A 16,818-nucleotide genomic window follows, 5' to 3' on the forward strand; every position below is an offset into this window, starting at 1 on the left:
GGGAGATCCAGCCAGAAAGAGCTAATTTGCCATCTTTGTTTCTAAAGTTCCAGTGGATTCCCAAGATGTTTAGAAAAAATACAGATTTTATATCAGACTCCAGCGAACATTGGAGAGTCACTCACATGACTCAGTGGTGGGTCAGGCGGGAGCAGCCCCACGCCTCTGCACCACCCACCGGAGCAACAGCGTGTCTACGGCCCTGGTCCTGGGAGAGCCCTAGGCAGCTCCAGGCGCCACCCTGCAACCGCGCAGCAGTGACCCGGCACCCACGGAGAAGATGGCACGTTGAACAACAGGGTATGACTTTGTTAAATAAGCTTACACAGTGTTAATCCCTTGATAGCATGATTCTGAAACTATATTGAATCTGTAAAACACCAGAAAGACTTTACATTGCTAATTCTAGAAATGCAGTCCTATTACCCAAGGGTAACAGGACTCCAATAAGGTGCCTCTGGGCTACACAGCAAAGAAGATGAACTTTTCATGAGCAAAGCAGAGTACTCTGTAACGGACATAGAAACACTTGTTCTTGCCAAGCAAAGGAAAGTCAAAACTTTCCCCTCTGTGGATCTGTCGGACTTGCAATATGAAAATGCCAGAAACAGATGGGGATTTCAATGATTCATCCTCCAGGAAACCTAAGTCCTCACGACTTTGGTCATATGCCTTCTTTGTTGCTTATCAGCATAAGGCTCATGTGAATCAGGCTGAAGATAGACATGTGAGAAAAAAATGTAATAACAGCATGCTAAAGAGGAAAGATCCCCAGATTTTAAGTCATTAGTCTTAGACTCAAGCTCAACTCATAATTTGTATTAGATGCTTTCTGGCCATGTCTATGCTGGAACATTAAGACTGGATCACAGAAAGCTAAAGTCTTCCCAAGCTGTAAATTGCCTTTAGTTCTTGATATCTCTCTCCCCCTTACTCTCTCTCTCACAGCCCTCTCTGTCCCTTTACCTCACATGATCATGGGACTCTAGTATCTTTATCTTTCAAAAGAGTTAACTTTTTGTTTCACGTAAGTCTGGTTTTATTTCATTTAAAGCTGATTTCTTTGGCTCTACAACTAAATCGCTGCTTAGGTTCTGGTCATCTGTGAAATGTGTGGTAATTATGGTCATTCTGTCCCTTTGGGATTGGCTTCTCGTGATGCCTTGGCCATGCCAAGCACGCCGGCTCAGGCCATGTGGCGATGGGAACACACAGCTCCGGCAGTCACATGACAGTGACTGGCTCTGTGGAGAAGCAAGTAGGTAAAAGAAACCAAGCACCATTCTCTAAATGTTAAAAGGGTTTTGTACAGAAATAGTCATGGCTGAGTAAGTCTGCTGGTTTAATTTTGGAAGTCAGAGCAACTCTGTATTTTTTTTTAAATTCGCTGGTGATCAAAGGCAGTATGTCACGGAGACATGAGCGTGTGTTGTGCATGGAGTTGTGCTGCCCATGTATGTGAGAGGTCCCTGGGGGATACTCGCATTTTCCTCTGCTCTTCTCTTCAACAGCATACAACAAAAGAAAGGGAATCTTTAAAAATGTGTAAGGCCCCAAAGACAAAAGGAATGGAAGATCGACAACAACAGAATTGTTGAAGGAATGGTGATGAGGACAGGTGTTACCACTTTAACTGTGTTATGATTGTTTGATGATCCTTAACAGTATTTCAGAAACAAAAACCTACACTTGTCTTGATTACCCACAAGTGACATCCTGGTTTTACTCCTCCCCTTGTGTCCTCCGTGGCCAGGTCTCTGCCTGCCCCTTACATCCTCGTCCTAGCTCCAGTAACCCCTGTGCAAGCCTTCCTCAACACAAGGGGCGGGACTGGGCTCTCCTAGTCCTCTGCTCCCATGGCTAAGCCTGTGCCCAGTACTTTCCAGGGCATCACCGCACAGCACTGCAATGATGGCTCACTTCCTATGAGCCCCAGTCTGGGAGCTCGAGGATGGCTGTGTGTCCCAGGCCCTCCACTGCCAGGAGGTAGACACTCACTGAATGCTGGTCAAGTAAACAAGGCAGCTGCTTGGCCACCACTGACTCAGACTCCACTTCCCCAGCTGACCGTGTCGCTACAAAGTCGCCGCCCAGCCTGACTACCTTCATGGCTCCCCTCATATCTAAATGAGTTGTGCGCAAAGAAAGTTGAACAGAAGTGAGCCCGTTGCAGGACTGCAGGGCTGCAGAACACCTCATGCAACTCTCCGTGCTCCTTTGTCTCCTGGCTGGATGAGATGCACAGGTGACAGGGGTCCCTGCATGGCATCCCCCTCCACCCCTGGTTGGACTAGACAGAGAAAGGGAACGCGCAACAGGGCTACCAAGGATGTGGGATTCCTTGGCGATAGCAGCTAGTGCTACCCTACGCGGGCAATACAGTGACCCAGGGAATGCCCCGTGCGAACGCCCGTCACTGGCCACCTGTCCATGGGCAAGCCCGTCGCAAAGGGAGACCTGACATCACCTGCAGAAGATCCAGCTTCAGCTGCAGCTCGCCTTGAGTGGACGAACAGAGAGCGCCCACAATGATGCTCATGTACTCCTCAGCATTGATGACAGACAGCTGCTCCAGGATGCTAAGCGAGGCTCCCCGGTACCAGTCATCATCCAGGAAGATCTTGATGAAGGGCACCATGCCATGGTCTTTGAGGACAACTGAGGACCAGACAGACAGTATGGGGCTAGAGCCATGGGGCCTCAGCACCTTCATTTTAATGACAAGAAGGCTTTTTCTTACAACATCCAAGTGTGTTTTGTGCCCTTTATATGTGTGTCCTCTGCCCAATAGAGAATTTTTTTTTTATTTTCAAAATCTATACCCACTGTTACAATGAGAAGAGGAAAAGAGAAGCTGAAGCTGTGGAGAAATTAAACAAAAACAAACAAAATACCTTTTTTTTAATTCTATTTCAATGAAAATTCTGCTTTTGAAATTTCTTTTTAAAAATTTTTCAGTGAATTTTTCTTAGAAACCCACCTAATATAAACGTTAACTAGATCGTACCTCTATCCTTTATTGCCAGTTCATACCCTAATCCAGGGCCAAGGGCGAGTCTCTCTCTTCTCTGCCAAAATTCGTATTGAAAACAAACCAGAATTAAAGTTATGAACATATATAATTCTGAGCTAGTTTCCTGGATTGGGGGGACGGATGAAAGAAGTTTGACTAGTGGCGTACGTTTGTTTAAAAGTAATCCTAAGAATTTCCTCTGCAGGATTGACATGTGGTGTGATCATGTGTGGAATAAGAACTAGGAAGTAACCAGATCATTCAAGCGGCATGATGTAGACTTGAGCTGGCTCCATGAGACAGGAATTCACCACTTATGGGCCAGGCATCCCTACATGGAAATCATCTTGGAAGACTGTTTTAACGTAGTTCCCTGGGTTGCCTGGGTGGCTCGTTCAGTTAAGCATCTGACTCTTGATCTTATGACCTTGAGTTCTAGCCCCATACTGGGCTCCATGTGGGGCATGAAGCCCACTTAAAAAAAAAAAAAAAAAGATTCCTGAGCTCTACCTTGACTGGCTGCTAATTAAATCTCTGGGAGTGAGGCTAGGAATATGCATTTTAACCAGTACTGCCAGGGAATCTTTGATAGTCTAACATTACAGAGTTTCTGGATATGAAATAATTATTCACATTTGGTATCGTTGATCTATGAGGCGCTCAGATAAAAACACCCCAAATCACCAAACCAATGATGTCACTTTGTTGATACATCTGCTTCGTAACATAACGTATACACATGCATTGTTAATGCACCAAATTAAAAAAACATGGAAGTCACAGGATCCTAAGAAGCTAAAAATATATTGTATGGATGGAGCTACTGAGCTCATCAGGGGCTGGAAGCCTCTTAAAAATGGTTTGTTTTCTTTACCTACGTTTTACAATTCTGATTTTTTTGAAAAGCAACTTAGTCCGTGCAGCAAGATATTCATAGATTTTACTTGAAAGAGGGTAATTTATGTGGTCTCATAACTTTAGGATATCTCTATCCCAACCCTATTCAATGATCTTAAAAGTAAAATTTTTCAACCAAGATGTCTACCAAGTTACTGATAATCACGGGACATCAACCAGCAAACGGACATTAGCCACAGCTTTCATGTTGGTTATTCCTTGGCTAAACCTGACAACACGGACATAAATCATGGGAGACAGTTAATGTTTTGCCCAGCAGTGACAAAATGAGTTTGGTGCCCGCCCCCTTACCTGCATTCCGTACTGAGCCTCTCAGAAGTGTGACCACAGTTCTCAGCATCACACAGGTCAGTTCTCTTTCTGTATCCTGAACACCAAGCATGGACTCTTTGTTTCCTGCCATATTTAAGAAGCAATACATAAAATCTTAAGTATACCTGGTATGACCCCAAATCTCTGATTCCATTAGTTTCCTATACTCTCGAGGAAATGAGAACATAATGCTTCTATTTTAAGAGAGTGTGCATCCTAATTCAGAAGAAGTCACCCTATTACTCCTTATAACCGTTGGAGTTCCAACTTAAGCACAACAAAATCCCCTGGAGGGCATGCTAAAATCGGAAGCTGGAATTCCTCCCCAGAATTTCTAGCTAAGGAGGTCTTAGGTGGGATGCTATAATTGCATTTTTTATAAGTTCCCAGATGATGTTAATGTAGCTGGTCTAAGGACCACTCTTTGAGAACCACTACTCTACACAATGTCCAAAGCCCACCTCTTTGAATTTCCTCTGGACAGTTTTGTATTTTGCCATTCATGCCTGGGAGGGAGGACTGCCAGCTCCCATCTGAGGTATGGAGCGGCTTGCCAGTTTCTGGAATGGATGGGTGTTTCCATTAGATTCATGAGGGCAAACCAGGCCTGTGTGTCCACTGTTGAATCCTGAGTGCCAGAAAAGTGCCTGACACAAGAGGGAAGCCCAACACCTATTCGGGGAATGATTGAATGAGTGGATAAAGGTAGAGTTTATTAACCAAGAGACAAAGTATCTAAGAAAAATAAGAAACAACAGAAACACTAGACATGAGACATTATAACAATGAAATACAACTAGCGTTATAAAACTATGACAATAGAAAGCAAAAAGTAAGACCGGATACATCACCTCACAAAAAAGTTCAAATTCTGCTGGGAATGGTCATAGGTCTGGAGATGGGATTTAAAAGCAAATTCAACAGCAGGCTGCTGGGAAGCGTTACACAGTAGGGTACCACAGAAACATTAAACAAAAACACTATGTGAAGGGCAGTGGAAAAAAGCACGTGGTGGGACGGTCTCCAAGGCCCAGCCCAGAGGCCCAGATATGTAAAGCAGGGATCTCCTCATCCACCATCTTGACCAGATTTACAAACACTCCCAGGGAGATGTGAGTCCTTCCAGGCATCCCAGAGTTGCCTGTCTGTCTCAGTCCTCCATGCATTGCCACAGAAGCTGCAGGGGAGAAGACAACTAACATTTCTTGAGCACCTGTGATGCTCCAGGCACAGCAAGGGGACCTCCGTACTTCCTCATTTAATGCTGACCACATCCTTATGATGTAGACATTCTTGTACCCATTTAACAGGAGGAAAGTGGCTCAGAGAGGTTAAGGAACTTGCTCAGGATCACTCAGCTCCTAAGTAACATAACCAGGATTTCCATCCAGGGTTGTCTGGCCCCAGTGCCCACACTCTCTCCCTCAGCTTCCTCCCCTCAGACAGGCCCAGGGAACAGACAAACGGATGACATCAGCTTGAGTCTGAAGCCCAATTCCAAAAGCAGCCAATGGCTAGAGAGCCCTCAGTCCCTCTCACCCAGTGCCGTAGGAGAAAAGGCCAAATGTTGGGGAGAGGTAAGTGGCTGGATTAAGTGTCCTGGTGTGACTTCTCCAGGCTGAAAGCCCAGAGGGGCAGATGCGGGAAAGCCAAGAACTGGGAAAGGCGTTCTCAAACCTTGGCTCCTATCTGCAGGTTGGTGGAGGTGGGGGTCGTGGACAAATCACATCAGGGTGTGTGCCTGGGGCTGTGGTCAGGCAGTGAGAAGGCCCAGCCAGCACTCCTGCCTGGACAGAAGGGAGCCTGGAGTCGCCGGGGGGAAGCAGAAGCTGCTGAGGTTAAGAGCACAGGGCCAAGGGAGGGGTGAAGGGATGTTGCCAAGGAGCCACAGGTGCAGAGCCCAAAAGGACACAAAACACAAGAAGTGGGACAAGACTTGGAGGGGGAAACTGGATAGCAGTGATCATTGCTCCAGGTGGGAGAACACTGGGCCTGATAGCACCTAAAGGAGGCTGTGTACCCCTGACCCCCTAACACACACATGCCATACCCTCTGCCCTGCCAGAACCCCAGGACTCTGGGAGCACCCTTGCCTCCCTGACATCTCTCCATCTACATACTCAGACACCATTCAGTGCAGGAAATATCTGCAAGCTGAGAATTCACCAGGCCTGAGTTAGCCCCATGAGTCTGTTTAAAGGTACACCCATCTCTCTGGCCTCTTCATGGGGAAGATCAATCTGGTTACAGGAAATAGAGGACTGTCCACTCTGCAAAGCCATGTGCCCCAAGATACCTTCTCCAACCACCACCCCCCATTCCAGGTGACATGGGCACACTCACTTTTTCTGTTATGTTGCTGGGCGGCAGAATAGCACACAGACCCCTCCCCCCGCACCACCAACCTGCTCCCCTACCCTTCCCGACACTCCTGGGAGGCACCTGACTTCCTCAGGATCTTGGCCCGCTTCCGCAGCTGGGCCAGCAGCAAGCCAAGGAGACCAGAGTCCCGGAAGATGTCAGTGAAGAGAAGGTCCCTGCCAACTATCTTGAGGACACTCTGCAGGGCCACCAGGGAGCACGGTGACTCGGGGCTCTCCTTGATCAGGCACTGCACCTTCCCCAGGATCTCGTGGGGCACATAATGCAGCTCGAAGACCAGGGCCTCCAGCAGCTGGAAGAATTGCTTCTGCACTGGGGCTGCCTTCAGGGGCATGATCTCCACAAACTGCGAGATGGGCTGCAAGGTCCACTCCAGCAGGAAGAAGTTACGGGCATTCCAGGCCCACATGATCCTGATGGCTGCTAGGACTTTGGTGCAGAGGATGGGGTTGCTGGCTTTGTGGAAAACGTTCTGTAGGACTTGGAAGGCCTGAAGATTCTTCACAGTCACCCCTGAAGATGAAAGAGGGAATAATCCTGCAGGTCATTTCTCCCGCCCATGCCTAGAAACACATGCTTGCATTACCGTTGGGAAATACCATTTATAGTTTCTATTTTCCAGCTCCTGTAGGTGAATGTCTATGAGAAGTCCAGAAAAGCCGGCTGTGCTGAGTGTGAGTAAGGCCAGAGCTGCACTGGTCCAAGACATGGTGACTCACGGAGCCCTAGAAATATAGCCACCCAACTGGTGTGTTCTGTGAGTGTAAGAATAGACAGCGGATTTCTAAGCTGCAGCATAAAGAATGCCACTAACAATTATTTATATTGACCACACGCTGAAATGGTAATATTTTGGATATATTAGGTTAAATAAAATATATTATGAAAAATAACTTGACCTGTTTCTTCTTATTTTTTTAAATATGGCTACAGGGCATTTAAAATTATGTGGTATGTCTCGCATTATAGTTCCTTTGGGGAGTGCTGGGCTGAAGGGTTGGTTTTAATCAATTAAAATTCAATGATGTTAAAGATTACTAAGCAAAGTCAGTTTCATTTCTAGCCAAGCGACTAAACAGAGACACCTTTAGAAACCACCCCCTCCTTTCTCTCCAGCTCAAGGATAAAGCCTCATCTTTTCTGGCCCAGGAGACTCTCCACCAGAGAACTCCCTGTCTCCGGCCCTCCCTGCCTCAGACTCCAGAGATGTTCCTGAAACCACGCTCTGGTCTGTGCCCGTCTCTGTGCCCATTTCCCCACACTCACCCAGATGTGTGTAGTCCCCATGTCTTTCCTCAGGCTGTACTTTCTGCCTTTGAACTTTATCCTCTTCCTTTCTACCTGGGCGATCCACTCCGAGCCTTGAAACCCCACTTTGAGTTTTCTGAGTAACCCGGACAGACCTGACCCACCTGCCTGGTGTCACCACTGTCCCCGATGCATTTATCAGCCAGTTACAGAGGAGATCATGATTCCATATATGTGGGACTGTCTCTACAGTGATGTTTTAGGGAGCAGATACCTGCCTTGTCCCACTGGTGCCTTTGCTGCACAGAGTTCATCAATCAAATAACCAATCAATCTCAAAGAATGGAGGTGGCCCTGTCTCTGAACCTGGGTGGCTGTCTTGGGGACATCAGTACTTGTATAGGAACACATGTTGCAGAGTACGTCATAGCAGAGGTGGAGGTGGAGGTCAGAGGCTCCCTCCATTACCTGAGAGGGTCTTTGCCTTTATTAAGCAAATATTTCCTTTGAAACCCACCAAGACATAAAAAAAAAAAAATCTAAAAGGGGGAGATTTTAAATCCATAGGTAATCTCCACAGAGGCACAACAAAATCCCTGACAGGAGCCAAGTATTCACTTCTCCACAAAGAGGCAGTAATAGACCAGTGTAGCATTTGCAGGGCACAGTGTCAGTCACTGCCAGGCCCCCAGAGACATAAGATGACCCACCAGAAGCCTCATGATGGAACTTGAAGCCTTCCAGCTGAGGGTACGTGACGCTGTCAAACACCTTCAGCTCTGACCTCCCACAGGTTGTCAGCCACACCACCAGGTCAAGGAGCTCCTCCAGGTGGGGGTCCACTTCACTCTGTGTTGGCCCGTCATACCTGTGGGAACAGACGAGGCCAGCTCTGTGGGCTTCTTGGATGGGGCAGCCATGTTGGCTCCTGGCACTCGTCACAGGGATGCCGAGGAAATGCCAGTCCCCCAGAGGTCTCCACCAGCCTAGCACCAAAAGGCAAGGGGAGCACCCTGGATAAAAGTTACTCTGCAAATGGCAGCCTTGGGTATAAGGACATGCACTCGGAATCCATATAAACCTGTGAAGAGCTACAGCATTTGCTCATGGGAAGGCCGCTTCCCGTGGCTGAACCCATCCCAAAAGACCTAGGCTTTGGCAATTTCTCCCCCACCAAGGACAACCACTTACCGAAGTAACACTTTAAGGAGCAGAGGGTAGCCCTCTCCATTCTCAAACTCTAGGAACAGAGCTGAGGAGACGGGGTAGGAGTCCTTCACAAAGCCCAAGATGAGGTTCACTGCCTCGCTCACCTCAGGAGCGGGGAGGCTGTCCGCAAGCTTGGAGAGGTTCTGAAGGGAGAGCTTGATGCAATCCATGGCTGCAGGAAGAAAACCTTATTGAGTTTGGAGGTCGTAGCTTTTCTGCCACAGCCGTCTGCTCCCCACCCTCCTTTAAACTGTACATATCAAGATGTAAATGCGAATTAATTCAAAACACTTTTCTACTGGGTCTTGAGTCAAGAAGTTTCCCCCATGGGAAGTGCCGTCCCAAGAGCCCCATTCTGCAGACCCAGATGGAGAGTAGGTGAAACAGGAAGAGGAAGGAAGTGTCTTGGCCGGCTGCTCCTAATTCCCATCATGCAGCAGGGGTGGGACGGGCGGGTCTGTCAGGTCGTGAGCAACACAGTGCCAGAGCTGGGCACTGAGAAAGACCTTCTTAAGGAAGCAGCACAGAAGATGCACAGAGATCAACCTGATTAAAAGTTCAGGGAAGGATATGGGAGTCGAAGAAAGTGAGGGATGAAAAGGTGGTGTGTTTCTGCTACTAAAGTACCCAGGGGGGTTGGCCCCCAGAAGTGTGGGCTGCAAGGGAAAGGAGGAAGGCAGGACCAGGGCCCAGAAGTGTGGGCCCTAGCCATGGAACTTGTCAGTTACCCAGAGCTGTGAGAAGCCACGCGAAGATTTGAATCATAAGAGAGAGGTCACTGGATTTGCAATTTGAGGGATCACTACTTTTAGAGCTCTTTCACCGGTGGAAGGCTCTTCTGAGTGCCAGGAAGGACACACCAGTGGATCAGGAAAATTGTCTACAAGATCACACTTGCTCTGTTCCTCAGCAACAAGGCTTCAGATGCCCCCCAAAGTCTGCATGCTGGGCAGGTCAGCCCCAAGAGCTGCGGGCTTTACAGGGAACCACCAGGCCAGCCCTTTCTTCCAGAACTTCTCTTCAGAGAAGTTCCATGGGAACTACTCATTCCGAACCTAGGGGAGTCCTGGGCTCAGGGCTCCAGGCAGCAGCCTCCCCCACCGAGGTCTAAATTTTCTTTTGTTAATAATGGTACAGTGAGAGACACCTGCCACCAACACATGCAGCTCTTTCTCAGGGGTCTCTGACTCTAGCCTGTGGGGGTTACCTGGGCTGCTGATCATCTCAGGCCCAGCTCAGCTAAGGGCCATTACTGCTGGGCCCTGGCCTTACCTTAAATCCCTAACCTGGGGCTGACGTTTGGTCCCAGGCTCAGTTACAATAGTGGATTTGTTGAACTCTCTCAGCTGTCCCCAGCTGACGCCCCGCCCCAGAGAGAAGACCGATCACAGGGCAAGGGTTTACTACCCCCATTTTACAGATAAAAGAACTGAGGCACACAGGCACTTGAGGGCTCAAGGTCATTCAGCTATGAGAACAGGAGGACAAACCTGGAGTCCACAGCCCAGCTGTCTGGTTCCAGAATCTATGGCATCAGCACTACATATGCTGCCCAGATCAGAGCCGGAAGCTCTGGATTGGACATCTCTGGGTTTAGAATGTGATTCTCGGGGTTGTGAGCTGGGAGCTGGGCAAGTTTTCCCACCCTTGGCCCCCATTTTCCACTTTACGAAACGGCATTAATATCCATCTCAAAGACACAGATGAGATAGCACACAAATGGGTCCAGCACAGCCTGTGTTTGACAGCATGTGCGCAGTAAATGAGTTCCCCTTTCCTTTCCTCCTCCAAGGGAGCACCAAAATAAATAATAAACACACTCTTATGAAGGAAACCAAGAAAGGGTCATCTACTAGGCCAAGATGGGCATCTGTGAAGACGCTGTTTGGCCATGCCTTTTTTGGTTCCAGGGTCTCGTTGTAGAAAGTGGGCCCACATCCCAGCCCCGGTCTCCCGGGGTCATACCCTGCAAGTACTGGATGATGCCGAGGTTCTGGGCTTTGGAGATTGCCCTCAGCACACAGAAGGTGGGTTCCTTCCAAAAACAGCAGCTGTGTTCCCGAAGACAGGTAGTGGCAATCACTAGAGACTGAAGCTCATTTCCTGATAGAAGTTTCTCCAGCCCCTGAGACTCACAGCAAATGTTCAGCAACATCTGGAGGAAAAAAATAAAGATGCCTAGTTAGGAAGCCTCCTTCCTGTAATAGATCCCTTCCCTCCTTTTCCAGAGCTCCCAGGAGTATGCCTCAGGACAAAGGATGGGTTGTATGGGTCACCCTCTGCCTCAGAGCCTCAGGGTCAGGAGCACCATCTAGAAAAGATGACAGGGGGTGGGCTAAGGTCTGCACTCCTAATCTTATGCAAGCAGTTTTTACCCTTTCCAATTCAGAATGACAAAGAAGGGTTTGACTCAGAGAGTTGTTCTTTTACACAGAAGTTATCCTAGAACTTCCTCTCTGGGCCCCATGCCTCTTCTCCCACCATCTCCCAGTGGCCACCAAAGGTTCTTCTGATATGGTCCTGCCACTTGGGGTAAATCATGGTTCACAGACCTCTGTGCAGACCAGCCCCACCTCCTCTCTCAGGTGATTGTGCGCAGTCCTCCCTTTGGCTCTGGATGGTCTGACTAGATCTCCTTCTTCAGCAGATATGGACAGCTCCTTCCATCTGAATCTATTAGCCCCTTCTGACCTCAGTAACAGAGTCCAAGCTGGACAGCCACAGAACTGGGCTCCAGACCCCATCTGCTGGCCATGGGACCCTTCAACACCATTTCTGCTCCTGTCCCCTCTCCTTCCCCTTCACACCTCTGCTACAACCCTCCACTCCAGTTGAGTGCCATTTCCTCTGGACAGCCTTCCTTCATCCTCTACTCTAAATCAGGTCCCCGTGTCCTCATTTCCCAGGACACCTTCCATTTTTTCCTTCAGAGCACTTAAAAAATCAGGGCACTGCTCTTTAATCACATGGTTATTTCCGCTGTTTGGCCTCCCCATCTTTCTGTCACCTCTACGAGAGAGGGTACTATGCTTGCTGCTGGAACCACCGGTCTGGTGTAGAGCAGCACATGGGAGGAGCTCCATATAATTTTGTGGAATGAAATAAGGAAAGCCCCAAGGAACGCAGCCATGGCCTATCACTTGGCTCGTGTTCTACCCATGCATGGATCGAACCGTGAAGGCAGGGTTGCACTAGTTCTCTGCAGGACACGGGAAAGCCACATGGTAAGGGCTTGTCAAAGTGCCCAGGACTGCATCCTGCCACCACTGAGAATGTGATTTATATACAGATAAATGATGCCCAAGCTTCCAACAAATGCAGCTTGAGGGGTGACCTACCATAAGTGAACTTGTGAGATAAGCTCAGATAACAATGATTCTGGCTTGAGAATGACTCTCACACGGATGCTAGCATGAATGTGCGTGTGCGATGCACAAATGCACTCGGAAATTTGCAAAAGCTCTTAAGCACCTGCTCTGTGAGACGGCGCCCTGAGGCCCTGGCTGCAGAAAGATGAGCGGGACATAGGGCCCCCCTTTCCCTCCCCACCGCCAAGGTCTTCTCTAGAGAGGCAGGAGGAGTCTTCTGGAGACGGCAGCATCTGGGAGCCTGAGAAAGCAGAACTGGCCAGTAAGGGGGCAGGGAAAGAGGTGAGAAGTTCTGCTAAAAAAAAGCTGCTGCTGGTAGTTAGAGAGGATAGGGAAAATGGGGAAGGACACCAGGAAATTACACTGATGTTGAGCAGCCTGAGATAGCTTCTGGGAGGCGGAAGGAGGTGACCTCACAAAGTATTCTTGGGAGCCAGATCCCCAGGGTCCCAATGCCAGCCCCTCACCCACTACCACTTTCACTGACCATGCTTTAGCTGACATGGAATCAGAACTGTAGTACTACATTCCTCCTGGAATGGAAGAGAGGGCTCGGGGAAGGGACAGATGCAAGGCCATGGCAAGGTGTGGGGGAGGTGAGCGAAAGGGAAATACTTGGGAAATGTTGGTTACCCTTATGCAAGTGCAGTTAGCCTGCTTGTCTTCAGAGGACACGGGGGCCGGGGACGGGGACTCCACATGCTGGGGAGGGCAGACAGGGCCTGGGAACGCACCCTGGAGGAAGGGGAGCTACGGGGACCAAGTGCAGGAGGAAGAGGAGCTGTGTGCTTTTCTGGGGGAGAACAAGGGGCTATCAATAGAGGGAGGAATGAGATAGAGAGAGAAGAACATCTGTTTTCCAAATGCATAGGATTGCTGGCATTGGCTGGGCCTGGGAACCAACAGATGAGCTGGCCGTCTGGGAGGACAGAGTTACTTTGGGGCTATGACTGAGGAAGATGAAAACATCTCTAAGAAGCAGAGCAAGGTCTTGGCCAAGGGCTAGGGAGCCCTCCTCTCACTCACCTGCACAAACATCCTCTGAACTTGAACATCACTCTCCAAAAGCTCGTCCTTTTCCAGAGGAAAGACAAAGAAGAGGTAAAGGCACTGCAGGAGCAGGGCTGGAAGGCCAGACTCAGCAACTCTGCCCAGTGTCTCCTGCAAGGGAAGCGCAGACCTGACCCATGGCTGCAGAGCCAGCGGAGCACCCCTCTGGCCCAGAACAGCATGGTCCAGCCAGTCCCTGCGACCATTTTAGCTGGGAACGTGGGTAAATCCTATCTTCTCTCCGGGCAACACATTCTTTTTTTTTTTTTTTTCCCCCGTCCACCCCTGGGCAACACATTCTTAAGTAAGACCAAAGACAATCATCCGACCCACCTAGGGCAGCTGTGAAGATTACATTTATACAGTGTATACTATGTGCTCAATAAACATCCCATCTTTTATAGGATAGGTAATAGGAAGGAAGGAAAGGAGGAAAGAAGGGTGGGAACGAGGGAGGGAGGGACAGGTATAGAGCAGAACACAAGGGCTTTCCTACACGATTACACTACTGATTTGGGTAGGTTGCATCCTGATTAGGGAATTGGATAATCGGGAGTGCATGGTTCAGAACAAGTGGAAACCCGTAATGAAGGACTTGATCAAGGACCTTCCCATCCCCTTGTTCAGATCTGAGACGTCCCCAAGACTGACACAGTCCCATAAGTTAGCACTGATAACCAGAGCGGCCAGCCATAGGGGAGAAGACAGGAAGTCGGCAGAGAGGGGACCAGGCTCAGTATGGAACTTTCTGGAGCCTTTCTTCCACTTGCTCAGCCAGCAGCTTCCCCGGGGTTATGGCAGCAGCAAGGTCTGCGTGTGTGTGTGCGTGCATACATACATATGGCATTAATCTAAAGCATACTGTCCACCCAACTTTCCACCCAGCTGACTAAGGTGACACACATGGTGGCAAAATGAGAAAAAGAAAGGAAGAATGCACAGTCTGGGCCAGAACCAGGAATATAAAGCAGGATGCTGGTCCTATCCTTCCGCCTTGAAGCTTCCAGGGCATGATAGTGGTAGGGCACCCGTATTGGACACCTGGCTCTCCTGCACCCTGGCTCAGGGGGGCTCCTCTGTCCTCCACGCTGCACGGGCTCCACTAAAATACACCTACTTACTTGTCTCACTGCTTTGCAGGCTGGTGGCTCACAGTGGAAGACAAGATCTTAGGTTAATTTTTACTACCAGAGTGTGAGCAGTCCTGCTCCAGGGACAGAAAAGCTCCCTCTCTGTGCTTCAGGTTGCCACATGGGTAGTGTTCCAGGACGTATATAGAGCAAAGGCCAGGGACCCTCCCCCAGTGAGGGACTGCACGCCAACCTCCTCCCCCAGCTCCAAGCACTATTTCAGATGCCCGGCTGAGGTCTCCTCCACCTTTAGCCTCAGGGCAGCCCTGCCCCCATCTGGTTCCCTGCTGCTCCTGGTGCTGAGTGCCAGACTGGCGTGCAGTGGGCACTCTCACCAGATACACAAGTCTCTGGGCCTGCCCTGTCCAGGGCCTCTGGCCTTTCCTGCTGATAGCCACAGCTCCCGGGCACTGCTTCTGCCTAAGAGGACACAGTCATCCTCAGTCACAGGAAGGACATGTCTGCAACCAGGAGGGTTGTACCGTAGGAAGGGAAGGGAAGGAAGAGAAGTCAGACTCATTCAGGCACTGTCCCCGGGCATGCATGGGACAGGTGCCTAAGGTGCCTAAGGTGGGCTCCTTCGGTTTGAGTTTAGCAGGAGGCATTAAAGAGCAGTGGCTCAGAGCACAGGCTCCGGAGTCAGACAGACAGCAAGTACACAGGATGGTAACTAAAGTGGCTTCACAGTCTTACTCAGAGGGTGTGGAGGGTTTAACTGACCTGCACAGGACACACCTGTCCTCTTGCCCTGACACAGGAAACCATCTGTACACATCAGCCATTGTTAATCCTTGCACTAACCCTAGAACTAAGGCATTATCCCCTATTCTAAAATTAGCCACACAGTTGGGTCCCAGAAAGGTGACAATCTGCCCAAGGTTACAGACAGCTGGTCAACTGAAAAAAAGCAGGATTCCAAAATGAATTTCAGCTGCTCAAGTCCATGTTCTAGATCAGAAGGGACATAGGGCAAGAGAAATGATAAATCAGTATCACAGGAAAAAAGACACACTTGAGACATGCCACTGCCCTTTGCTGGGACTTCCTGCTGCACATGGATACAGAGCTCCCAAGTGGGGCCCACGGGGTCCGAAACTTACCGAGTTTGTCCCTGTGAGCACAAATACTGACTTCAGGAGCAGGTAGCCATCCTGATCCACATCCCCCTTCCACCGCAGCAACTGCCCAGCTGCCTCCCTGGCTTGCTCTGGCAACAGCACACGAAGGGGAGAAAAGGTTACCAGCAGGGCGGGGCAATGACCTGCCCACACTCCTTTCCCTCCCCTTGGCCTCCTTTCCCGTGAGATGTGCTTTCGCATCTTTAGGGCACTTCTGTCTCCTCTCCTCTCCACAATGCCATCTGAAACCATACCAAACATCTCACACTCTGCCAGATTAATCTCCTGGGGGGACCTTCTTTATCATGTCAACATGCCTGTTCAACAACCATCAATGGCTCTCCATTACCAAATAATAAGAAGCTCCCCAGCTATTGGTCTTCTCCCAATCCAGAGTCCTCACTCCTCTTTCTGTATCTTTCAGCCCCTTACTTTGCAGAGATGCCTGCAATCTGCACCAGTCTCAAGATACTCCTTCCCCCTAGAATCCCTTCCTGCCCCTCAGCCCTGTGTCACCATGAAACTCTGCCCAGCCTCCAGGGTCCAGCTGTAGGAGCAGACAAATGCAAGTTAGGAGCCCCAAAACTGAAAACATGTTTCGCTTTAGCTTCTATGTCTTTTCTGGATAGAGCGATTCACTGAACACACAGGTGTGCCTTATATCCTAGTACGCCCCCTCCCAGAGACCCCGGTTGTGTGTGTGTGTGTGTGTGTGTGTGTGTGTGTCCCTCCCAGGAGCAGCAGAATTCTGCAAATCCCTCTACTCTCCTTTGCCAACCTTTCCCTTCATTCCCAACACCCTCGACAGCAGAAGTGAGCCTGTGGCACTCTCTGGAAGGCACCAGTCTGACTCCCCTGGAAAACAGAGAAGAGCTTCATAGGGGTCCTGGGAGGAACATGCAAGATGGTTTTGCTCTCCATCAAGTGTTCTCTTACCTGCAGGCTTTCCCACAAGTGCCTTCTGTATCTCTTGGGCAAGCTGGTTTGAAGTATCTTCTGCCAGCCTTTGGAGACTGGGAAAGCAGATGATCCCCACGGAGTTTTCCCAGGCCTGAAGGGCAATAAACAGG

At 49.5% G+C, this 16,818-nt stretch overlaps 1 protein-coding gene across 4 annotated transcripts in view; it reads right to left on the reverse strand.

Annotated features, from left to right (window-relative positions):
* The window catches only part of WDFY4 (WDFY family member 4), a 267,773-nt gene that overhangs the window by 221,052 nt on the left and 29,903 nt on the right, over positions 1–16,818 (reverse strand). For all 4 annotated transcript variants that reach the window (XM_032837856.1, XM_032837848.1, XM_032837867.1 and 1 more), the window contains exons 3-11: positions 16,685–16,799; positions 15,731–15,837; positions 13,477–13,611; positions 11,048–11,237; positions 9,065–9,254; positions 8,584–8,741; positions 6,686–7,138; positions 4,223–4,327; positions 2,468–2,658 (exon numbers count right to left, since the gene is read on the reverse strand). In XM_032837856.1, coding sequence (XP_032693747.1) covers positions 2,468–2,658; positions 4,223–4,327; positions 6,686–7,138; positions 8,584–8,741; positions 9,065–9,254; positions 11,048–11,237; positions 13,477–13,611; positions 15,731–15,837; positions 16,685–16,799 — 1,644 coding nt within the window. The remainder of the gene's footprint in view (positions 1–2,467; positions 2,659–4,222; positions 4,328–6,685; positions 7,139–8,583; positions 8,742–9,064; positions 9,255–11,047; positions 11,238–13,476; positions 13,612–15,730; positions 15,838–16,684; positions 16,800–16,818) is intronic.

This window comes from Lontra canadensis, unplaced genomic scaffold, assembly GCF_010015895.1.
Source record: "Lontra canadensis isolate GAN:19392208 unplaced genomic scaffold, GSC_riverotter_1.0 scaffold3, whole genome shotgun sequence".
In the NCBI taxonomy this organism is placed as follows: Eukaryota; Metazoa; Chordata; class Mammalia; order Carnivora; family Mustelidae; genus Lontra; species Lontra canadensis.